Source organism: Nelumbo nucifera, chromosome 1 (genome assembly GCF_055504915.1).
Source record: "Nelumbo nucifera cultivar China Antique chromosome 1, China Antique-T2T, whole genome shotgun sequence".
Classification (NCBI taxonomy): domain Eukaryota; kingdom Viridiplantae; phylum Streptophyta; class Magnoliopsida; order Proteales; family Nelumbonaceae; genus Nelumbo; species Nelumbo nucifera.
The window spans coordinates 14924145-14949833 of NC_142649.1; the positions used below are offsets into that span (position 1 = coordinate 14924145).

Here is a 25689-nt window from a genome sequence, read left to right on the forward strand (position 1 = left end):
TTGTGATTCATGGTTCTAGCCCACTGTTACTCTAAGTGGAAGTAGCTGATTTTTGAGCCTCATGACCCAATCTATTTGGGTTGGACTGAACATATTTGAACGTCAGGCTAAGGTTGAGGGCTTGGTTAATCTGATCCAAACCAAACCCTATATGTCTTCATATTACATGTATAAATATTATATAAATAAGCTAGGGTGCAAATTGGGTAAATGATACAAATTAAGAATTTACATTGTATTAGGTTTGGGTTTTGGATCGGGTGCATTCAAAACAAATTCTCAACCCAAATTCAACCAAGTTGCACCTATAACCCACCCCACTTGAGGGTTCAACAATTTATTGTGTACGGATTAGATTAGGTTCAACCCGACCTAACGCAGCCCGGCCCATTAGCATCCTTGTCACTAAATGTCCCCCAAGAGACCTAGAGAAATACTCTTTTCCTTGTACAAATAGGCCTTTCTTTCATTTTTCAGTTGGCCATTTACTTAAGTGTATTTGTTTATGTTCTTTTGTTTTCCAAATAAATAAAACAGTGATGATTTGAGTCGTAAAAAACTATTATCAAAGGATTGAGACAATTTTATTTCATTATGTGTTGGCAATTTCTTCCCAGATGGGAAAGTCATTGTCTGGAGATGGATATCACTTACCAAGAAAAAAAAATAGATATCTTGGTCAATGAGAACCAAAATTTCATTGACTGACTTTTCCCCTTCAAAATCTAGAAAACAAATAGGCCCAATAAGAGTTTAATATTGTTGTAAAAAGCACAAATAAACTCCTTTTTTTTTTTTTTTCAATTTTCATCACCAAATCTGAGGACCACATATAATTGAGAAAGAATGAATCTCTGGAGAGTATGATACAATATGATGACTTCAAAATTTAACCATATGTAGTGTCACCACTCATAAACTTTTCAACTCTCTTTAATATATTAATACTCATACCTACCCATGCATTGTCATCAAGTTCCACCTAATACTAATCCCCCAAGCATTAAGTTTGGTTTGAAGGAAAAGGTGGGGAAAAGAAAGAAAAAGTAGGAAAATTCATACAAAGGTTTGTTAAGATTTCCTTAACTTTTCTTTCCTTTCTCTATTTTTTCCTTCAAATCAAACACAGCCTTAAAGTCCAATACTAAACAGAGAAATGGGTTTTTCACGTTGACTCACCGAGTTTGTTGAATTGAAACCAATACACCATGCATCATCACATAATGGGAATATCATAGAGAGGACTATGACATTTCCTAGGTACGCTTCCACTTGCGCTTCCACTTGCGCCATCGCCCTTGGCTCGAGAACCATCCACGACATGGCATCGCAACTTCCACATCATTGACCCATGCCGTTTAAAATATGCTTATTCTACTCACTCACGTTTTTATGAAAATTTAAATGAAGTTAACGTAAAGTAACAATAAATATATACCATTGATTCCAGGATCTATGGTTGTTGGGCTTTTTTTTGGGCATCATAAGTGGAATTCCTTGATTTTGGGTTATTAACTTCTCTGGTGAGCTCAATCCATGGTATCTAGGGCCCACCGGTTCAATTCATGGAAATTTCCCCATTTTTTTGGATTTTAATCTATGAAAAATCCTTGAACCTCCCTATATGTTTCTAACAAAAATACTAAGACCTTCCCTCACTTTAAAGTTTAAACCTAACTTTTTACATCTCCTATTCTAAGTTTCAACTTCTAATTTTGACAATAAAATGAGTGAAATATTAATAATACCTTCCAACAAAACACATTCCAACCCCCCTACCAACAACATGATTAGATACTACACATCTCATACATGCTGAGTCCCAGTTTCATAGTGAGATGTGCGGTGGTGTCAAATAATGTTGGTAGGGGTTTGGAACATGTTTTGTTGGTATTGGACAGAAGGGATATTTGGTGTTGATTCTTTCAAACCAAATAGGGGCACCATCGGGATTTAGAAAAACGTTGACCATCGCATCCCGATAGCCACGAAGGACAAATTAAAACAGGTGAAGTGGATCGAGGATGATTTTTGTTCTCTGCCATGTCAGTCAACAAGGGATGACATAGGAAGGTTTAAAGGATTTTTCCTTGTTCCTTTCACTTATTAAACAACTGATTTCCTGGAGTTTTACTCAGTTTCTTGGGAATAGACTTGATTTGTTTAAAGACTCGAAGTCAAGGTCCTCGTGTTATATATATAAGGGTAAAGATATCTCTGGTTGTACTCCTGCACTTGGAGAGAGAAAGATTAGTTGATTGGATTTACATTGTTCCTTGTGCCACCATGGGTGTCAAGGTAAGGGAGTCATCTCCAGCTGGTTAATTGTTTCTCTTTCTCCATCTACAATCAGCTAAATTTAGGATGTGTTTGGTTTGAAAGAAAAGATAGGGAAACCTGTACAAGGCTAGCTTGTACAGATTTCCCTTCCTATCCCTATCAAAGCAGACACAGCCTTGGTGCAATTCCACTATCTGTCACTGGTTTCCTTTGTTTTGCTTAACCTCTGTCTTATCTCTTCATTATTAACACAGAAATCTGTGATCAAAGTCAACATCAACTGCCAAATATGCAAGACAGAAGTACTCAAAGCCGTTACAAAGCTAATGGGTAATTGATCACTAAAACCTCTCAGGCCAAATCCTTCTCTAATCTGGCAAGAATTAAACCAAATGGGTTATCCTTTAACTGAATCTTATTGACAAAGGGTGAACTTAATTAGCAGCTTCACAATTCAAATTCAGTGATGCTAGCTAATAGCCTAATACTAAATGAGAAATTTGATTATTCTTTCTTTCTTTGGTTTACAGATATAGATGAGGTGTCTGTGGATAGCGAGAAGCAAACGGTGTCTGTAACTGGCCTGGTTGATCCAGTCGACGTTGTAAAGCAAATAACGAAGGTGGGGAAGGTGGCTGAGGTTATTAGTGTTGGACCCCCTACAAAGCCTGAATCACCTAAGAAACCTGATGATCAGAAACCACTCCCTCCCTGTTGCAATGACTGCCAACTTGTTGCTGTCAGCTATGGACCCTATAACGGTGGCGGATGCTCCATCCTCTAGATGGAATCGGCTGAATCCTGAAGTGATCTCTTTTCTCTTATGCGTTTGCTTATTGTCCTCTCTCTGTAGATCTCTCTCTTCAATTGAATCAATTCATCATGGACATGTATACGTAAAATGTTGCTACACAGGAAATTAAGAGATTGTTTTCTGCCGGAAATGGTCTGGCATTTGGCACTTACTTGGTGGAGATGAAGAGTGTTTTGATTTCAAAAACGGTTAAGTACAAACCACCACCTTGTACTCAGGGGTTTGTTTTGCCACAAAGAACTCCCTCAATTTCTAGATTTCCGCTTCCGCAATTTGCCCCTTCCTTACTTTTTTAATGGATTCGCGTGAAAGTAATATTATTTAGGGAAAATTAAAGATTAGTACCCTGTAATTTGGGTCTAGTGCCACTTTTATCTTCAAACTTTAAAATGCCATAATTTAACATCCAAACTTTCAAAACTTGCCAATCTAGTACCTGCCATTAACCAGCCCATTAGTCAGCTGTTACGTGCTATTTGAGAAGACACAAATACCCTTTGAGTGTCATCTAGTTCTCTTTATCAACCACCCAAACATTGACACAAAATGAACAGTCCTGATGCAGCACGATCTGGACACTCCTAGCTGGCTGAAACTTGGATCCTAGCTGTGACAGACGGTACCTGAGAAGAAGAGGAACATGAAGGGTTCCCGGGGAGCTCTTCTGGCGGGAACACTCTGATGGCTATGTTAGAACTCTGAGGAAAACTCAAGGAAAACACAGAGATTTAAGAGTGCTGAAAGTGCTAGCTTCAAATACCTTTGCTTCGTGAGGGTCGGGGTCCTCTTATACCGGAGCTCAGTCACATCAGGCATAACCGCCACTGCCCTAGCCGTTACTGCCAGGGCTGAGGTGGCAGGTGCAGGCTGCTGTTGCAGGGTACGGACTCGTCAGGCGTGCCATGCTTTTCAGAGATGGCAGGCACGACACTGCCTGGCAAGAGATGTGGGCGCTGCCACCAGATCCGATAGGTACGGATGTTAGGCGGATCTTCCCTACAGGCTGCCGAGCTAGATTGCACCGAACCGCCTGAGGCTGGGTTGCCTTGCACCGAGGTGCCGAGGTACGCCGAGGTGCTCGCACTGGAGGCGAGCCTTAAGCAAGTACGAACAGAAGTCTCGACGGTGCTGTCCCGAGGTGTTTCTCCCTTGGGACACTTAGCCAAAAGCTGGGGTGCTCCCTTCTTAGGGAGGGGGAGCTCGGAGCCCCTTAGGAGGATCTCGGGTCTCAAGGGGAGCTCGGGTCCCTTTGCATGGAGGGAGCTCGGGGCGCTCCACCCTCAGGCTTGGGGCGAGCTTGGCCTTGCTTCTCGGCGAGTTGGCACACCCTCCGAGTCGTTTGGTCGGGCCTCGGCGAGCTTGTTACGCCCAGTTGTGGCCAAGCTATCGCGCTAAGTTGTCACTTATGCCTGGTCATGTCCACGTATCCCCGTGCTACGAGGTCGGGCCAGATCACCCTACATCAATTGCCCCCCACTCCCTGTGCTGGGGTTCTGACCCAACTGCGGGGAGCCCGCGGTCTGCTGGGTGGATTTGGCTTGGGGCCTAAGCTTTCTTGTCCGCCAACTCATCGGTTGGACCAGTTCTCTGCTCGGTTCTACCAGGCGTAGCTCAGGCCATGTACGGTCTACGTGCGGATGTCACGTGACTTATGGACTCCGGGGACGTCAAAAAACGCGTTAAACTGATTTTGCCTCGAGGGTCGTGCAGTCGGTTTTCATGAGGACTATCAGAGCATTTCGATCTCAACCGTCGATGCCCGCGTACAGTGTCTATAAATAGCGGGGGTCCTGACCATTTTTCCTTTGCCATAAATCCTCAGCCATAGTCTTGAGCTCGCGTCCAAAGCCTCCAGCTCGGGTCAGTTCTTCCTAGTCCGGTTCATCTTTCTTTGGTGAGTCACCCTAGCTCCTCTTCAATTCTGTTAGTTATGTCTTCCTTCGATAGTCAGCTAGATGAGCCTGAGGTGGGTACCTCGGCTCAGGGTGACCCTGCTAGAGTCTAGTTCCCCGAGGCGCGGGAGGCCTCGGGTAAATTGGCGTCAACCTCTCATCGAGGTCGGATGCCGGACAGGTTCGAACCTTCTACTATGACCCTGGAGAGGCTCCGCTACCTTATTCGGCAGTACAATCTGCCTAGGGAGTACACCTACAGTTTACCTGCGGGTAACTTCCCATGGGAGCACGGCCCTGACGAGGTCGTGATCTTCCGAGAGCAGCCCATAGTCGGGCTCCGCCTTCCCTTCCATCCACTTATAGTGGAGGTCCTTAACCATTTCAACGTTACGATAGACCAGCTCCACCCGAACTCGGTCCGTAACATGGTCGGGACAATCTCCCTCTGCTACGAGTATGTCCTCCCCCTAAACTTGGACATATTCTGTTCCATCCTCACAATAAAGAAGAGCGCTTCATGCGTTCTCTCCGAGCACAGGAGGGCTTATTACTTGTCCCCTCGCCCGGGCTTCAAGTTGATGCACAAGCTCCCGAGCAAGATCCCGGCTTGGAAGTAGGACTACTTCGTAGTCCGGAACCCCACGGGGTGGCCCTTCCCCACTCACTGGAGGGCGGCTATCCAAGACCCCGGCATCATCCTTGACAAGAAGACAAGGGAGACATTCCAGTCGTGGGCTGAGATCGGGTGTAGTTATAAGGATTACATCACCGAGAGCAAGCTCATCCAGGCCGGCTTGAGCCCGGGTAGGTAGTCTTAGTACCTTAGTTGTTTGGCTTGCACCTTCCTTTTCTTTTACTCGAGTACTAATGCCGAGCTCTGTTGCAGGTCCCATGGAAGCAGATAAGCTTAAGGTGGATAGACTCTTCAAGCATATGAAGGGGAGGAAGAAGCGGTCTGTTAAGAGAGCTCGCATCGAGTCACCGCCGGCCCCCACTCCCGAGTCCAAGCTTCCACCAGCTCCCCCTTCTGAGCCCGAGCTCCCTGGTGCTCCTCCGATCATTGACTAGGAGGAGTCCGTACCACCTCGGGAGCCCGAGACCTCGACCAAGCCCGCTAAGAAGGCAGTAGCTAAGCCCGAGATTATCACCGGGGTTGCCGACGTAGCAACTGAGGTCTCCGTTGAGCCCATTCGTACAGCCAAGACGGTGATCTCCAGCTCGGGGAGCCCGAATGGGGGCCGGAGTATCTTGGTCCCCCAGTGCAGCCTTCGAAAAAGAAAATGAGCCGTTTATTCCGAGGAAATCTCAGCCTGGGCCGATCTACTCACCCCTGCCCAACTCAGAGCCCGAAGTGCTACCCACACTATGGTGGTAAGTTCTCCCTTATTTCTCCCTTTCTTTCATATGTATGTTTCTTCGGTACTAACCAACTTTCTTTATCAGGCGAATTCCGCCGTGCATGCCCTAACTCTTCAGTCCGAGAGGAACCTGAAGCAGGCTTTAACCGCCGAGGAGTCGTCCCGCGTAGCTCATATCGATCTGAGGGCAGCTCGCGAGCAAATCCACCGGTTGGAGAGCGGCGCCAGGGCCCAGAGGGACGTTATTGCGGTGCTGACGGCGGAGAAGGACGTGCTAAGGGGCGATGTGGAGGCCCTCAAAGCGGAGCTGGCACGCGAGAGGGGTGAGCTGGACGCCCTCAGGGCAGAGGCGGAAGGCCTTAAAAAGAACAAGAAGGCCCTCTTGCACGAGGTGGAGTTCCTCAAGGCTGACATCGAGGAGAAGACTGAGATATTTACTCAAGCCATAGAGGAGACAAAGATCAAGGCTGTTGCGGAGTACATCTAGTCTGACAAATTCGATGCCGTTCTGGGGGAGGCCTACCGCAAGGGGTTCAAGCTCAACAGGTGGCTGATAAGGCACACATACCCCGAGCTTGACACGAGCGCCATTACCACCTTGCAAATCACGTATGAGATAGCTCGTCAAGCCACAGACGTTCCGGATTCCGAGGAGGAGGACGGTGATGAAGAAGCAGAGGCCCCTGATAAGCCTGAAGCTCCCGAGGAGGTCCCGTGCGGAGATGAAGAGCCCCCAAAGTGATTGTTTTCTGTATTCCGAGCCTGCGAGCTCAGTCTGTTGTTGTTGTTTTTTTTTTTTTTTTTTGTCGAGCTGATTGTACAAAACTTACTTGTTAATGAAATTGACTTTTCTTTTCCAAGTGTTGTTTTATCCGAGCTATCATAGTTGAGTGTGCGAAGTGATTGACATAGTAAGGCATATGCCCGAACTGTCTTGTAGCGTACATCGAGGTGATTGACATAGTAAGGCATATGCCCAAACTGTCTTCTGGTTGTACGCTGAGGTGGGCTAAACGTCGCGGAATCTACTGGTCTGCTTGCATCCTCGATACATTATGTATTGTGGTGCCGAGCTCCTTGGTCAGCTCGGTGTTTTAGCCCCTTGGCTGGGGGGGGGGAGTGGCTTCAGCCACCCTTAGAATTCGTTCGTGTCATAGAAGCGGCTAGGTTATTGTGCCGAGGTCTTTGTTAGCTCGGCATTTTGGCCCTTAGGCTCTGAGAGTGACACGTGGTCTACTCAGTTATTTATAGGTAATACTGCCTTAGGTTGACAATATTCCATGCTCGAGGTACTTGTTTCCTTCCAGGGTTTCGAGCTCGTATGTTCCTTCCCCGAGTACTCGCTTTACTCGGTAGGGTCCTTCCCAGTTCGGACCGAGCTTACCAACACCAGGCTCAGGCACCATTACCTTACGGAGAACCAGGTCGCCAACGCGGAGAGTCCGCTTTTTGACCTTGGTGTTATAGTACCGAGCTACCCTTTGCTGGTAGGCCACGGTCCTGATGCATGCGAGGTTCCGTACTTCATCAAGTAAGTCGAGGTTAGTACGTAGCTTGTCTTCATTTGCCCTGTCATCATACGCTCCTAGTCTCAGCGAGGGAACTTCGATCTCGGCTGGAATGACTGCTTCGGTGCCGTAGGTGAGGTTAAAGGGGGTTTCTCCTGTGGCGGTCTTTTCCGTGGTATGATAGGCCCATAATGCACTGGGCAGCTCGTCTGCCCATAGTCCCTTAGCTCGGTCCAGGCGCGCCTTTAGTCCGCGGAGAATAGCTTTTTTTGTGACTTCCCCCTGACCGTTTACCTGAGGGTGCGTTACTGAGGTGAAATTCTGCTGAATTCCCATGTCTTGGCACCAGTTTTGGAATTTGATGTCTTCGAATTGCTTACCATTGTCAGAGATTAGTACCTGAGGTAATCCGAAATGACACACTATGTTCTTCCAAAAGAAGTTCTACACATTCCGGGCTGTGATCGTTGCGAGGGGTTCAGCCTCGACCCACTTCGTGAAATAGTCAACTACTACCACTAGGAACCTCCTTTGCCTTGTCACTGGTGGGAATGGCTCGAGTAAGTCAATCCCCCATTGTGCAAATGGACATGGGATAGTGAGGTATTTTAGGTCGGCGGTAGGCCGGTGGTGGATGTTGGCATGCTTCTGACACTTGTCGCATTTTTTGATGAGCTCGATCGCATCTGCCTTCATCGTTGGCTAGTAATACCCCTGTCGTAGTGCTTTCTAAGCGAGGGCTCTGCCCCCCAAGTGTCCACCGCACAGGCCCTCATGAGTATCGTGGAGGACGAGCTTGACACTCCTAGCTGGCTGAAACTTGGATCCTAGCTGTGACAGACGGCACCTGAGATGAAGAGGAACATGAAGGGTTCCCGGGGAGCTCTCCTGGCGGTAACACTCCGATGGCTAAGTTAAAACTCTGAGGAAAACTCAAGGAAAACACAGAGAGTTAAGAGTGCTGAAAGTGCTAGCTTCAAATACCTTTGCTTCGTGAGGGTCGAGGTCCTCTTATACTGGAGCTCAGTCACATCAGGCGTAACCACCACTGCCCTAGCCGTTACTGCCAGGGCTGAGGTGGCAGGTGCAGGCTGCTGCTGCAGGGTACGGACTCGTCAGGCGTGCCATGCTTTTCAGAGACGGCAGGCACGACACTGCCTGGCAAGAGATGTGGGCGCTGCCACCAGATCCGGCAGGTACGGATGTCAGGCGGATCTTCGCTGCAGGCTACCGAGCTACATTGTACCGAACCGCCTGAGGCTGGGTTGCCTTGCACCGAGGTGCCGAGGTACGCCGAGGTGCTCGCACTGGAGGTGAGCCTTAAGCAAGTACGAACATGAGTCTCGACGGTGCTGTCCTGAGGTGTTTCTCCCTTGGGACACTTAGCCAAAAGCTGGGGTGCTCCCTTCTTAGGGAGGGGGAGCTCGGTGCCCCTTAGTAGGAGCTCGGGTTTCAAGGGGAGCTCGGGTCCCTTTGCACGGACGGAGCTCGGGGCGCTCCACCCTCAGGCTTGGGGCGAGCTGGGCCTTGTTTCTCGGCGAGTTGTCACTCCCGCCGAGTCGTTTGGTCGGGCCAGATCACCCTGAGTTGTCACTTATGCCAGGTCATGTCCACGTGTCCCCGTGCTACGAGGTCGGGCCAGATCACCCTACATCAAGTCCTAAATCCTTGCCTCTTCTGTTTAAGAAAGTTACTGAGATGTAACCCCAACTTTCTTGAACAGAAAAGGCTAAGATTTGAGACTGTTCTTTTTTATCAACATGTGGATGGTTGATAAAGAAAATTAGATGGCACTCAAAAGGCATTTGTATCTTTTCAAATATCACTTAACGGCTTATTAACTAATTGATTAATGACAAATATTGGTCTTGTTACTAGAAACAAAGGAATGGAAGAATTCTGTAAATTATATTGCAGAGTAAAAGTTGTTCAAGTCACTTTTACAAGACTATACAAGGGTATTTGTGAGGCTTACCCTAAAATTAATAAAAATATTAAAAAGAAGATATCGATCATCTCTTCTTCATGTTCTGCATACCCTTCTTAGAAAAAAAAAATTAAAAAAGTAAAATCTCCATGCATCACTTTCATGGTGTTTGGAAGCGTGGGTGTTTTTTGGGATCGATTTTCAAGAAAAAAATGCCTATATACTTCCAAGACCCGTTGTTCACAAAAAAATATTTTTACCACATAGACAGTGAGCAATACTATGCTGTTTGGTAATGTGATTTTCATCATCGTTTTTTATGTATATGCTGACTGGTAAGCACTACATAAGATGCACATCAGTCAACCGTTGGGGGAAACGGTTCACCGATGCATGAAACACCAAATTTGGCATTTTATGCATCGGTAGGGTCCTGATTTTTGAGACATGCCCGATTTTTTAATAATTGGTTGAACCAAACAATGAGATACATATAGGTGTTTGTTGAAACACTTATATGGATCCGACGTGGCACTGTTTTTTTGAAAAATGGCCACAGTTACAAACATCCCCAAATCAATATTTTGCATTTTCTTTTTCCCTTCTTCTTCTTCCTCCTCTCTCTCTCTCTCTCTCGTGAAATCGCCATCGTTTAAGCTTTGTTTGGTTTATAATTGTATAGGTTTCCTTAAACACAGCCTTAATTACGGGATTGAGTAAGAAAAGGATGGACATAGATAGTTCTGGCTTGTGCATGGCTTATATTTTCCTCTATTAGCAGGTTTTTAATGGCGAGAAATTAAAGACTCCTTTCTATATATTACTGCACTGCTAAAAGGGTAGTGCAAATTAAATCTAAAATATCAGCAATTAATTAACTAACACACCCCCAATTAAGTAAACATTATTTCTGAAAGCTTTTCTTTCTCCTTGGGAATAGCTCCTTTAATTGGGAGCTCCCAAATGAATAAGCAGTTCTAGTATTGATGACTTGGTCGCATCCCGGTTGAATCAAGTTGCAGGGTCTGCCATAACTATAGAAGCTTTGAAAAGTTCAAACAGAGACAATACTAGAAGCTTTGTCATATTAATGAGGGTCTGCCATAACTATAGAAGCTTTATTAATGAGGTTTCTATGAGATTTATATTCGTTGAATGTGATAAGGAAATGATCCATTTAAGCTAGTAGGTAAACCTTAATTCCTATAAATAAATAATGGATCATATTAACTACCTATAAATAAATAATATGACAAGGAAACGATCCATTTAAGCTACTAGGTAAACCTTCTTATGGATCAGATTTGTAGGACTGAGGTGTAAGGTTAGGCCGAGGAGTGGTTTTTTTGAAAGATGAAGAAAAGCCTTCAAGGAAGGTTAAAGCTTTTTGGTAAGGACTTGGGAAAATGAAAGAATCATGGAAATTCGGGAGTCTCGGTAGCAAAAATGTTCAAGATTCAATGATATCTAACGTGAGGAGGATCCTCTATTTATGAAGAAGATCCTGAGATCCTAAAAGGTAAGAGATGAGGATCTTTGCTCCGTATCGGGAAAGGGAATATATTATTCACTGTCAATTATTGGGTACGCTAATGGGGCATCGCCACATGTCTCATGAAGATATTCTCAAGGATCAGTTTTTCTTATCCTCGAGATTCCTCATTATTCACGTGTGCTACTACCCTTTTGCACGCCATGACTAATCCTACGTGGAGACGATGACGTCACTGTCTGAAGGTTGGTATTTTGTTAATGCCTCGTGGCAGTTCGCAAAGTGCTTCATTGTAATGGATTTGCGTGTGTTTGAGTACACACGGGCCTTGCCATGGGCTCAGCCCATTATCCTCCCCGACCCGCTACCCGGAACAGGTTTGCAGGCGGTGAGTTTCCCGCATGTCATCGTGAGTGTGACTTCGTCCCACACTCAAATGTGCTTGGGTTTTTTAGGCAAGTCTTTCTGAGACTTGTTTAGGTTTCGGCATTGTCTCGACTTGGTGGGCCGCGGGTTTATTGTGGTTCTGCTTAACATGTCACGGGTACATCGCGGTAGTGATGATGGACCGTAAGTTCATCGCAACATGGGGGTTGACTGTAGGCTGCTTGTAGGTGTTTTTGTGGTGTTATTCTTGGTGTTTGAGTGCTCTTTGAGGGTCTGAGTGAGCCGTATGCACCTACATTAGCCCCTGCTTATCGGTAAGTGGGAGCTTATCGATAGGCATATTGTCCTTTTTGTTTTTGAGTTTTGTGGTGGTTTCATTGGGTCTGGTGTTTCTGCCTGCTTTGTGGTTTTCTATAAATCGCATGTACCCTGTGTTTGTGCTTAGTATCTTATTACGGTCTAAAGCTTAGCCCCCCTGTCTTTTGGTGATTAATTTTCTAGCAACAGCTAGTGTAATATAAATCGCGTGTTCTGGGCCCCCCCTGAATGTTGTCAGGAAGGAAATCACCAAAAGATAACCAGACTCATGGTTGTGGGTGCAGCTATCTGACCACTTCCATTGGAGATGATTGGTGATTGAGGTGCGGTGCTGTGGTCACCATTTCGCTTATGCGGATGTGACAGGCGCCGTGTGCATCGCTCGGGTTTCCTCTGGCTAAGTGACGGCGCTAGATGTATCATTACGTTTGGTTAAGTGTGTTGCGACATCTCATCTTCTTGTGGGTGTACTAGGGAATCGTGCTACATTGTCCCTCGCGATGATCCATCTAGATGTGCTTGTTCAGTTCTTTTTGTTGGGTCGTAGGTTGCCTATAAAAGGGTGCAGGGTGCCTTGTTTCGTATCACTGCCAGTGTTTAATCTGTCTTTCTTGTTTTTGTTTTCCTTTTTCTATTCACGGTTGGGGATGGCTTATATCGAAATGATGCGTAGATGCCCATTATTGAATCTGTGGGTTCTAACTCGCCATTTCCGGTGGGGTCAGCGTTGTCTCTGGAGTACACCATGGTTCGTCAGTTGCTTAGGCGGTACTGTGAGGAAAATGTTATAACCCCCTTGGGGTATGATGTTGTCGACGGGGTACCCTGTTCATTGAGTTCATTTGGAAGATAAGTTTGCACTGACAAGGGAAATAATGAGTTTTGCAAAAGTGATTGTTTGGTTTGGTTGGTTGCCTCCAGTGGAGCTGCCCTCCGTTGTCGTCAGTCCAGCGCTGAACATGCTCACGACGGTGATGTCCGAGATCATGAACCTCCCTTGTGACCAAATTTCGTGGCCAGTCCTCGCGCAATGGTTGAGGACCCGTGAGAGTTTCTCCGTGATCGTTTTCCATGTCGTGGAGATTGAGGAACGTGCCATTCGACTAGCGCACGTATTTTAAAGGGCGGGTCTCGGGGACTCGCCGTTGGTTTACGAGCGATCTATAGCGGATGTGCACCGTTGCATGGAGGTAGTAGAGGCAAGACTGTCTGCAGCTACAAGGAGTCTCGCAGACCTCGAGGCACAGTGTGCTCGTCAGCGTTGCTTGGTAGCGGAGATAGCTGAGCTTACAGTGTATGAGGCTCGGGAGCCTATGCTTTAGGATATTGGAAGTAGCGAGAGATGAGTGGACCGCTCAATAAATGTTGTATTTTGTTTGCAAATATGTAAATTAATTTTTGAATGAAATCAATGAGATTCTCTGCATCCTGGTGTACTTAATCTAATGTTATTTTGTATTGTATTGTGCTTTTGAGAAAGGATGGTGTGATGCTTTGGTCGAGTTTAATTGTGTGCGTCTGGGTGGCACCCATGGTGTGTTGGTGCTTTATCCCAATTTGGGCAAAAGATTAATTTGCTTTCCTTGCTTGGCTACATTATTACACTAGGTGTTGGTGATGTTGCGATCACGCTGTGAGTCCCCTCGGCTGCTCAGCTCTTCGAGGGAGGAATAGCTTGTAGGGGAAGAACCCTTCCTGAGTAATGGCCTTATCAGCTTAGTGTCAATCCTGTGAAGGTCATCCCCATCGGGACTCCATGATTGGTTGGGTTCGTTTCGTGGCACCTGTTGGTAGGGCCATTTGATTGACGCTTGCGAAATCATTATGATTTAATCGCGTGTATAGGGAAAATTCAATGCCCGATACGGTTCAGCGACAATTACTGACGTGGCATATTGTTTGAATTAATGTGCTCCCCTGGTCCTGCCTTCCTAAGGGTGTTCGAGTAATTTTATATAGTTTCTTTTACTCTAAGTAATTCTTCGGTTATTGGACAGGCGTCCGTTTATCTGTGCCGGCGCCGTTCAGTCTGCTACGCGTACGAGTGTTGAACAATCTTTATAACACTAGAGAAAGGGATCCGAGCAGTTCCTTTCACCTTTAATTTATGCTTAAGGTTCCTTTTGCTGAACACTCTTTTAATCTCGCTTTAATTTCTATTCATGGCTCCACGTTGCCACAAGGATGTTAGGGTCACCGAGGAGCAAAAGACTAAGAAGACTGAGAAAAGGATAGGGTGCCCTTTTATTGATTTCGTTAGAGAAGTCGATATGGTGGAAATGCTCTCGGAGAGGGAGGCCACCTTGGCCGCTACGGGGGAATAGGATTTTGGCCTCCGGTCCCAGTGGTTAGATCCTATTCGGGGGAACAAATTGTTTTGCCTTTGTGGTCGGTCTGACCAATCCATTTCCTATAATTGTTAGGAACCTATGACCAACAATTCGAGGTCCCCTACTAGCTATACTGCATGGGCAGAATTCATTCTTGAAAACCCCATGTATTGTCGGATGCTACAAGATTCCGACTTACTTAGGCTCATTGATTGCTACATGAGTTTGTCTGGTAGGGAATGTGTGAAGTATGTAGGGCGTCTATTGGAACAATGGTGTTGTCGCACCCATACGTTCGTCGAGGCGTTTGGGGAGTTCACTGTGATAGTTGAAGATGTGCTGCCTTGCTAGCGCTTCCCATTGGTGGTGTTGTGTTTGCCCACCATCTCCAACACGCTGAATCCATTTTGGTGGAGTATAAGGAGTTGTTGTGTGACGAACTCCTCAGTTAGATTGCAGTGTTTAAGGCACAGGAGGATCGGACTACCTCACGTGGGAAGATGTCACTTGACCATTGGATGGAATTCTGGTTAGAATCATGCGGTGGTCAAGACATAATGGTGAGGAGCGTGGATAGTCAATGCCACTTGCGGTCTTCATTCTTTACGTCGCTTCTCGATTCCTCTTTCCCTGTCCCCCGGACTATGATCTATGGAGTTGTTGTGTGACGAACTCCTCAGTTAGATTGCAGTGTTTAAGGCACAGGAGGATCGGACTACCTCACGTGGGAAGATGTCACTTGACCATTGGATGGAATTCTGGTTAGAATCATGCGGTGGTCGAGACATAATGGTGAGGAGTGTGGATAGTCAATGCCACTTGCGGTCTTCATTCTTTACGTCACTTCTCGATTCCTCTTTCCTTGTCCCCCAAACTATGATCTACGGACGTCCTTGGTGTCACTTGCGGTGCTTGTCGCGTCTGGACACAAGCTTCCCCTGGCCTTGATGTTCATGGGGTATCTTTATGCGCAGATGGATGACACTGTGTAGCAGTTGGTAGATCCGAGCTGCAAAAGGCATGTCAGCTATATATGTGCGTCGTTTCTATGGATGTATCTGTGTGAGCGTTTCGACCTCGCGGTTACTCCACGCTCGCTTACCCGTTTCTGGGTCCCTATGGTAACCTTGTGTGGGGACGAATTCGAGAACAAGGTGTTTGAGGTGTGTAGGGGGAAAAGATGGTTGCAAGCTGCTCGTCACAGGAGCTTCAAGATGGCCAAAATTAGTGTGAGGTTGGCATCGCTGGATGGGTTTGAGTGGAGGCCCTACGCTCACCCGATTCATAATGCTCTCTCGTTTTGTGCTGGCGCGCCTGTTCCTGTTGATGTGGACCAACAATGTGCCTTTGAGGTCGATAGTCCTGCTACGAGTATAGTGCGATAAGTCGCGTGGCCGGACGTGGTGGCTTATTTCGATCGCAACGGTTAGGCGTAGCTGGCCGTCTACCACCCCGATCGGGTGATGCATCAGTTCGGCTATGATGACTTGGGTGGCCAGTTTCTGCGTTCATCAGGGGAGGACGTTTTCTGGACTCGGCGGCATAACTGCGCTTTTCCGGGGTGTGCACATTTGCCTGTTGCACGGTTCTTTAGAGTGTCGAGGTGCAAAGCCCTACGATTGTCCTATCTTTGTTCTTTGTTTGTGGGTTTCCAAGACGTAGTCGGGAAGACCTATGAGCTCTGTCATTCCTTGGCCCCTCCTGAGGGTCATGCTGCCAATCGGGGTGCCAATCTAACCCCTGTCATGACGCAGTCGTCACAGAGGCTCGGGGCCAAACGCAATAAGGGGCCTTTGGTATTGGAAGAGGGGGAAAGTAGTCGTCCCCCCATTGCGAAAAGGTTAAGGTCTGCGAGGGTGCCCCGCCCTCCACAGTTTAGTCTGGTGTCAGAACCTCTAGCTGTTGCTTCATCGCATGTACCTGTGGATGATCAGGGAGTTCCGGCAATGGCCCCTGTGGAGGAGGTTGTTCTAGTGGTGAAGCCGGTGGAGTTAGTAGTTGCATCATTATCCACCGAGGGTGCCATAGTTCGACTTTCTAGCGGGCGGATGAAAAGGAGGGCCCCCCTTGCTAGAAGTGAGGCTTTGGGGATGACAATTCGGTAAGCGTATGTAAGTTATGCTTTATGTTTCTTTCTGTTCCATGATGAAGCGAGACTGTATTAATTCTTTGGGGGCGTTTGGCAAGTCTTTCAACAGAAGATCTTCTAGTAGCTAAAGACCCATAAGACCACAAGTGCTTTCATAAGTAGATGTAGAAAGTTCAAAGATCGTTTTTGCAGTAATTGTAACAGATATTATAGAAAGCTAGGAAGACATGAAGATCGTTTGGCAAAGTCCATAATAGTGACGAATAAACATGTGCTTAATACACATGTGAAATATCAAGTGTGAGACCCAATAATACATTCAAATATGCAAATACTACTCTTGGGTCCCACTTATACAATTACTTATACAAAATATTAAAGTGGACCCATTAATGTATCCACTTTCATCTTTCGCTTACACACATACATCACTTGCTTGACCCCACTCATGTGTTTACCTATACAAAATATTGAAGTGGGACCCACTCATGCATTCACCTATACAAATAAAACAATGTGGGCCCCACTCTCATTTTGGGCCAGCACATATATTATCCATTGGCCCCGTGGCTGTTATAGTGTTCAATATCCTGTTTAGTATAAAATTGTAAATGGATTTCTTTCACCCATGGATGTTACAGTGTTCAATATCCTCTTTAGTATGAAATAATTCAAAGAAGAACTATCAAATGCTCCAAGATAATTTATGATAGCAATTCTAGCAAATAACAAGAAAATTAGAGAATTAATAGTTGTGTGTAACAGAAATAATTTTCCAATAAATAGCTAATCTTCATCAACGGAAAAGAGGAATAAGTATTATAATTTGGCAATTGGGAAAAGTCAGAAATGAATTGATAATCGATTGTAGCAGAAATAACTCTTCAATAAATAGTAATATAGGATTTGAGGCAATTTTGTGATATGCCCACAAAGAGGTTCTTTCTTAGCTCTAGACCAGCTAAACTAGCAAATCAGTGAAAGAATCTACACTGCATTGAGTTAAAAAAAACCATTGTCCCACCTTCACAGTAATAGTAATTAATATGATATCATAAGTATTTTTAATAATTCCCCTCTCTCTCTGTCCCCGTTGTTGGTTCACATTAGCAAACAACCCTTTGATTTGATCTTGGGACGGAGCTTGGCCATAGAAGGGAAGTAAACAATAGAAACTTTTATTAAAACAAAGAAAGCATATGGGTTTTAATAAATTGAATGGAAATTCTTCAAATTTAAGTGCTCTTAATTGTAAGCACTCGGGCTGGTCGTCTCTGATCTCCCAACTCATCCTCGAAAAACACAACAATTTTGATGAAACAAGCCTCCTTGCAATTGAATTCATATTGGTATCAGCAGATCATCCAAAGACAAGAAAACCCTGAAGGGAAACCACAAGAAATAGCCCAGATTGGAAGGCCAAAGAACCTAGCATGAAGGGAACGAGAAGCAGAAGCTAAGGTAAGCAAATTGAATATTAAACAAAGAGGCGAAGAGATACCTAGATGGAAACAAAGATAGAAAAAGAAGAATTTAAAACCAGGGAAATTATGAAAAAAAATTAAAACCCAGATCGTATAAATAGTGAAAGAATCAAAAGGCCAAAGCCAGATGGCAAATGAATAAAGAAAAGGATGAACAGAAGAGAAAAAACAATAGAACTAACTAGGTTGAGAATTGAAAAGATGATCAACTGAACAGAAAAATAGACCAAGCTCAACCCTCCCCAAAATTAAACAAATAAATAAAGCAGACCCATGTGGAAAATCAAAGTAAAGAAAAAGAAGGCGTACAAGGTAAACCCTATTGAGGTGAAAAATGAAAAATATTTGCAGGTTTGAAAAACAAAAAGCCATCACCGGGAGAGGTGCTGTAGTTTTTGTCCACATTGATTTATCACCATCACCTGCATTAATTCATTAATTACTATTTATGTCCCTTCGAATTCTTTAGACACGGTTTGGGGAGACCCAGAATTTTTAATAATCAATTGTAGCAGAAATAGCTCTTCAATAAACAATAATATAGGATTTGAGGAAATTTTGTGATATATCGGCAAGGAGGTTCTTGCTTAGCTCTAGACCAGCTAGAACTAGCAAATCAGCGAAAGAATCTACACTACAATTAGTTTCTGAAAAAAAAAACCATCGTCCCTCCTTCACAGTGAGGGTAATTAATAATTCCTCTCTCCCTCTGTCCCCATTGTTGGTTCACATTAGAAGAAGAAGAAGAAAAAGAAAAAGAAAATGAAAAAAAAAAAAAGAAGATGAAGAAGAAAGGAGGAGGAAAATACTTTCTATCGAGGAGGGTTTTACACGCACATTGAGGAATGGGTGGTTTTGTTCGAAGAACCCCAACTATTTTCTCAATCGTGCACTTCTTGGTTCGCGTATGATAAAGCTTACAAGGCCCAAAATTTGTATAAGCTTGAGTTGGAGCTTCTCAATTTTGGGGATTTTTGGGCTTGCACAAGCTTTTTGAGCTGCCCATCTTCTTGGCTTCTCGGCTTCTTGTCTTCTTTTGCCAAACGGAAAAGGCTAAAAAATTGGGTTTTCAGGCTTTGAGAAGCATAGAAGACACCATTGAAAGACTTGTCAAAGTAAGGACGTTAGAAGAAAATGTCATTATATGAGATTATATCGCACGTTAGAAGAAAATCTTAAAGAAATTCATCACAAATTTGTTCATAGAAAAAAAAAATGCACATTTATATGATTACAAGGAAACATGACTATTCAAAGTAAGGCTTCAACCAATAAGCGTTTATGGTTTTGTTGTCGTTGACTATGTCTACAGTTTTGAGTACATAATAACCCGAATTATGAGCTGTCTTATCAAATAGGGCCCTTCCCATGTTGGTGTGAACTTTCATGCAGATTTGCCTTGCCTAACGTTGAGGGCCGTCTTCAATACTTTATCCCCTACTTTGAAGTGTCTAGGCCTTAAGTGCCTGTTGAAATTGGTGGCTAGGGCCTGTTTGTATTCATTTTGCTTTTCCATAGTTCTATCTCTAACTTCATCCACTACCTCGAGTTTGTCTACGAATAGCTCATTCAGGTCTTTTGGTTTGTTCTTCTTAACCATTACGAAGGCTATCCTAGCGGACACGGCTCAGATTTCTGCTGTCAGTACTGCTTCTTGGCCATAGACTAGGAAATAAGGCGTCACCTGTGTACTCTTCCTGATTGATGTGCGATAAGCCTACAGTGTCTCCAATAGTTTTTCTGCCCAATCCTTTTGATTATCGACCACCGTTTTTCTTAGCATTCTTAATAGTGTTTTGTTTGTGGCCTCCGCTTGATTGTTGCCCTGGGGGTAATATGTTGTAGATGTCCCTAATCTTGCCCCGTATTGCCCTAAAAGGTTACGAAACTCTTCATTTTTTATGGAAAGGCCGTTATCAGTCAAAATTTGCATTGGTACCCCAAACCTATGGACTATGTTTTGTCTCAGGAAGTTCGCTATGTTGGCGGCATAGATTCGTTGTAAGGGAACGACTTTTGCCCACTTAATGAACTAATTTGTCGCAACAATGATGAAGCAGTACCCCTTAGAGGGTGGATGTATCTTTCCTATGAGATCTAACCCCCAAGTGTGAAAAGGCCAAGGTGTGATAACTAGGTGCAGGTTGTTGGCAGGCTTGTGGATCCTTTCTCCATGGATTTGGCACTTATGGATCCTTTCTCATAGTTGTCCAATAAAATCCAAGATGTAGGATGTGGTTGTGCAGGGCAAGCTGGCCTTGATGGGTTGCGGGTTCAGAGCTATGGGCTATCTCTAAGATATCGTCAATTTCCTCGCCGGTTAAGCATCACAGAGGTTTGCCCATGTGGGATTTCCTTTACAGCACCCCGTCTTGGAGGTAGAATCTCTTGATTTTGGACAGTAGCTCCCTCCGCAATTGGATGTCGATGGGGAGTGTGTGCTCCCGCAAATATTCTATGTACATCTTCCTCCAGTCCTCATCGCAGATCACCAAGCATTCCTTGCTGTTTGTCTGCGGGACACATTTATCTCATTCTCTTCGCAACTTAGTGGAGTCCCATTTTATTGTAGGCCAATAATATCCCAACCGTTGTAATTTACGGAATAGGGTGCTCGTGATATCTCTACAAGTGGCTTTTGGATTTTGTCCAACACTGCCTTCGCTTCCTTCTTGCCCAAGCACCTTGTCCTTACGCTGTCTAACTCTCGTTGATACAGCACCCCATGCAACAACTGAAATTTTGCGATCAACCTAATATCTTGTGTTCCTATGGCGTGACCTTTCAGTTTTTGTATTACCCCATATCTCCAATCGTCACCTGCTATTTGCCCATCATCTTCCACCTTGTCTTGTAGGGTGAGAGTTGATTGCCTGTTGATTATTTGAATAGTAATCTCTATCGGCTCTGGACTGGCTTGTATCTTGGACCCTAGGGTAGCTAGTGCATCAGCAGACCTGTTCTTGGCTCTATTCTGATGCTCGAAGTCTATATCCAAGTTGCGGACTAGTTTTTGAACCAGGGTCCTATAGGGTAGGATGGTGAGCTCCTTTACTGTTGAGCTCCTGTCAAGCTGCCCAATTACTAGCTTTGCATCACCAATCACCTTTATCTTCTTTGCGCCAACTTCAATCGCTTTTATCAGACCAAGGACTAGTGCTTCATATTCTGCTATGTTGTAGGAACAGGGGAATTGGAGCTTAAATGAATATGCAGTGGTTTATCCGTCTAGGGAGGTCAAGGTTACTCCAGCCCCGACCAATGTGCTCGTGCTGCTCCCATCAAAGGTTAAGACCCACTCTCTGTTTTCTACTAGGGCGACCATGGGTATGCCTCTGGGGACTTCCTCTGATATAGGGAAGTCGGAAGTTGATGGAAAGGTTGCTAGTAGGTCAGCGGTTGCCTGACATTTGACAGCTTTAGGTTGTGTGTACTCTATCTCATATTTGATGAGTTGCATCATCCATTTTACGAGTCAGCTGGAAAGAGGATGTATGTCCCTGAAGAATTTAATCAGGTCACTCCGCTCAATGAGCTACACCTTTTGCCCTAGGATATAGTGTCTGAATTTCTGTGTAGCAAAGACCAAAGCCAGACACTATTGCTCCATATGAGAATAGTTCTTCTCTGCCGCCTTGAGGGTCCTATTGGCGTAATAAATGGGGCTTTCTATCTTATTCTCATCTTCTTGCGCCAACAGGCACCCTATGGCCTCCGTCCCTGTTGCGATGTACATCCTGAATTCTCGCCCGTCTTTGGGTGGTGACATCGCAGGCGCCTTAGCCAATGCTTGCTTCAGCTACTCAAAGGTGTCCTGATGCTCCTGGGTCCATTTGAACTTGACAACTTTCTTGACTTATTTCATCAATGGTAGAGCTGCGTGTGCGAGGCCGAGAACAAACCTCCGCAAATCGGAAACTTTTTCAAGAAATGTCTTTAACTGGGATTGGTTTACGGGTGATGGCAGATCTAACATAGCTTTAGCCTTACTTTCGTTTGGATGAATTCCAGTCTAATCTAGTCTATAGCCTAAGAATTTTCCTGATTGCACTTCAAATGCACATTTTAGTGGATTCAACATTAATTTGAATTCTCTGCATCAAGTAAAGGTCTTCCTTAAGACTTCGGAGTGCTCCTCTTTTTTCTTGGCTTTGATGACTATGTCATCCACGTAGCATTCTATTTATTTGTGGATCATGTTGTAAAAAACACTAGTCATGGCTCTCTGATATGTGGCTCTGGCATTCTTCAACCCAAAGGGCATCATTTTATAATAGAAGTTTCCTATGGGTGTTCTAAAGGCCGTATGGGGTGCGTCTACGGGGTCCATGAAGATTTGGTTGTACCCACTGTAGGCATCCAAGAAAGAGAAAAGTTTGTGTCCCGCCGTCGAATCTATCAAAACCTCCATATTAGGAAGAGGGAACTCGTCTTTCGGACATGCCTTGTTTAGGTCCCTAAAGTTGATGCAACATCTATGATAAGGTGAGGTTAGTACCTGGGTGTTGCGTTATTTTCTAAAGAGTTGGGTGGAAAACACTGACCTTAGCTGTCCATTCTTCTTTTTCACTGGAACCACGTTGGCTAACCATTGGGGGTGTGCTATGGATTTGATGAAGCCTACTTTTAGAAGCCTCTCTACTTCCTCCTTAATCATCAGCGTTATCTCCGGCTTAAAGACCCTTTGCGGATGCATCACTGGTTGGAATTTTGGATCTATACAAATGGAATGGCGGACGAGCTCTAGGTCAAGTCTTGGCATCTGGTCGTATGACCAGGCGAATACATCCTAAAACTCTGTGAGGAGAACACGGGTTAAGCTGGCTCTGGGTTCTAAGATTTTGTGATAAGGTGTTACCTTACCTTTTAGAAGTGCGATTAGTTTTTCCCTATCCTTTGTTGCTAACTTGGCGGATATGTACAAAGGTTTCTTGTCAGATCCGTCAACTGCTAAGTTGATTTCTTCTAACGGTTCTTCAACTATGTCGATGGAGTCCGTCATTCACTTTGGAGGTGTCCTAACTTCATCGCAATATTCTAATGTGTCTTCTTTTGATTCCTGAGGTTGTTTAATTGTTATTTGTCTCGAATCTAAGGCATTATATGCTTTCATAGGTATGTGGTCTAAATGTTGTATATTTGTGCCCAATTCAATGGTTGAATCATCGTTTGATGGCATGATCGTAGCAATATCATTTTGCGACGTGGTGAAATAGTACTGGTTGAAACACTACTCGGAATAGTTAGAAAATGTAATGATTTCTTTGAAAAATATCCTTTTGGAAAACATCGGAGATAGATAGAGATCAAAAAAAACTTTTTGAGAAATAGATTTCACTCTTGATACATACTACGATCAGGCCATGTTAAGCAATTATGTAAAAAAGAATCATACCTCGAGGATGGCCTTCTTAGTCGCGGGAGGTTCGTCACTCTCGTGGTCCTTGATGATGTTATAATATTCCTTGTTGTCCCCCGTCATTCGTACGCATCTGCTTCTCTTTCGTTGCTCTGGCGTCCCCACAGGTTCATTCTTAGACGGTAGCCTTGTCCCCTCTACTTTGGCTATCTTGGTTTCGCTGTCCTCTGCTAACTCCATAAAGTTGATGGCATCTTGGAGGTGTGCTTTGGACTTGTCGAACGGGACCCTAGTGTCCGGGATCCTTATTGACCTCCCTCAGTATCTGGCCTTGATGCATTGGCGATATGTTGAAGGGACAAGGGCTAGATCGTGTATCAATGGCCGCCCCAGAACTGCGTGGTAAGAAGTCTTCCCTCGACCTACCTGGAACTCTTGTGTCATACTGAACGGCTCGATCACAACCTGTAGCTCTATAGATCCTTCAGTGGTCGATGGGTTACCATTGAAATCCGTTACTTCCAACGGCAGCCCCTTGATGTCCCCCTTTCGAATACTCATAAGCTCCAGTGTGTGGACCGGGATGAGATTTACGGATCTTTCGGGGTCGACCATTGATCTTCACATGTCATATCCTCCTATATTTGTCATGATATACAGAGGCCGGTTGTGAAGGGGATCGACCGCTAGCATGTCATCTGTTGTGAACTCCACGCTACTACGATCGTGGCTATATGACTGTAAGGGGTATCAGAACACTTCTGCTAGTGCCCTGATAGTCAACTTTTGTGTTGATGTGTTGGCTCCCTGTCTAGTGAAGAACTGGTGCAGTTATTCACTCCGCTCTAGTCTTTCTTTCAGGGCGTCATCTTGGTGTTGTCTAGTTGCCTCAACTACATTGACGCTTCCTCCCCGGATGTGTGCTGGTAGGGGATCGGTTTCTACACGGGCTAGCTCCTTTGTTACAAACTGATCTAGCTTCACTTTCTGTGCAAATATCCTCTTGTGGGTGACGCAGTCCATCAACTCATGGTGTGGCATCTGGTGGTAGTTACACCACCTGCCGTCGCGCTTGTCCTTTTTCGGGTCTACTCCTGGGGGTGGCAGTGGCAAATTAACGACCCTATCTTCCGCTAACTTGTCCATAATCATAATTACCTCCTCCCTGGTACAGGGAAAGGGGGGAGATGCTGGTGCATCTCTTCTTCCTTGGGTGTTGCTTCTTTGGTATGGCCCTAGTTTGGTTCCTCCATTATTTCTCGGCTTCCTGTCGACCGCATATGCCTCTTCCTTGTTGTACGGGGTCGTGCCTTTGATAGTTCACGCCGTCCTCTCCGTGCATTTCCAAAGCTGGCTAAAAGTTTCCGCTTTGACGTTTTCGATGCCGATCCGGTGTGCAGGGCGCATACCCTGAATGCACTGTTCAACAATGCTCTTCTCAGTAGCGTGCTCATCGAAGATGGAATGGGTGAGCTTCTGGAATCTCAAGACATAAGCAAGAAGGTCTTCTCCGGGCCCCTGTTCTACATTCCGCAGGTTAGCCATTGTCAGCTTCCTTTCTAGAGTGAACCTCTTCAATAGGAACTTCTTGGCCAATTCACCCTACGAGTCGATACTCCCAGGAGTAAGACTCATGAACCATGTGTATGCTGGGCCGGTCAACTATTTTGAGAACTCTCATACTTTAAGGTCCCCATTGAGAGTGAAAGGACCGAGGGAATCTTCAAACTTACTGATGTGTTCCTGCGGGCTACCCCTCTACTCGTCATACTGTGGCCATTGTTGGGGAGATGTATACCTGGTAGAGTAGGGTTTGTACAAGATACGGTCAGAATAGGGATTTTGCAAGACTGCTAAGTCCTGGGCCCGCTTGTGGCTTTCCACACTAGCCCTTAGACGTACTCATTCAATTCGTTTCTGCTGAGGGGAATTTCTGATGCCGGGTCAGCACCGGGGAATGCACGAAACTGGTGGGTGGGTACAAAGCCCACCTGAGATGGGGCCGGGTTGGTCCTGTGGTGTTGCTCTGGAACGCCAGGGAAGGTGGGTATGGTACTAAAAGTATGGCAGTTGGGATTGGAATTCAGGACACAGGGAATGGTGGCGGCAGGTGTTTGTTCGGCTTGGGCTGAACGGTTAAGCAGGATTTGGAGGGTGCTCCTTGTCTCCTTCATGCTCTGTTCCATTTTCTTGAACCGCTCTTCGAAAAGCGGAAGGGAAGCCTCTAACCCATAGACCTTGTTTGACAAGATCTCGATATTGGCTTGGATGGGTGTTTCCATCTCAGGCTAATTCTCGACTCTTGGGTGGGTGTTATCTTGAACGTTGATCTGTTCCTCGGGGATGGTAGTGAGGTTGATCCTTCTTGTGGCCATCCTTCTAGGAATGGCAATAGGGCGGGGCGGCCTCTCCCCGTCCTCATCCCCGTCCCCGCTAACGGGGACAAGG

At 45.3% G+C, this 25689-nt stretch overlaps 1 protein-coding gene across 1 annotated transcript; it reads left to right on the forward strand.

Annotated features, from left to right (window-relative positions):
* Window positions 1-2186: 2186 nt before the first annotated feature.
* LOC104611541 (uncharacterized) lies at window positions 2187-3163 on the forward strand. Its single transcript, XM_010278635.3, has 3 exons — window positions 2187-2298; window positions 2535-2610; window positions 2811-3163. The coding sequence occupies exons 1-3, from the start codon at window positions 2287-2289 to the stop codon at window positions 3062-3064; spliced, it is 342 nt and encodes a 113-aa protein (XP_010276937.1). The 5' UTR covers window positions 2187-2286; the 3' UTR covers window positions 3065-3163.
* The last annotated feature ends 22526 nt before the right edge of the window (window positions 3164-25689 follow it).

What these genes read in the sequence shown, in the direction of transcription:
- LOC104611541 (XM_010278635.3), top strand. An exon ending in AGCCGTTACAAAGCTAATGG is followed by an intron (nt 2,611 to 2,810) that starts GTAATTGATCAC and finishes TTTGGTTTACAG; the next exon opens with ATATAGATGAGGTGTCTGTG.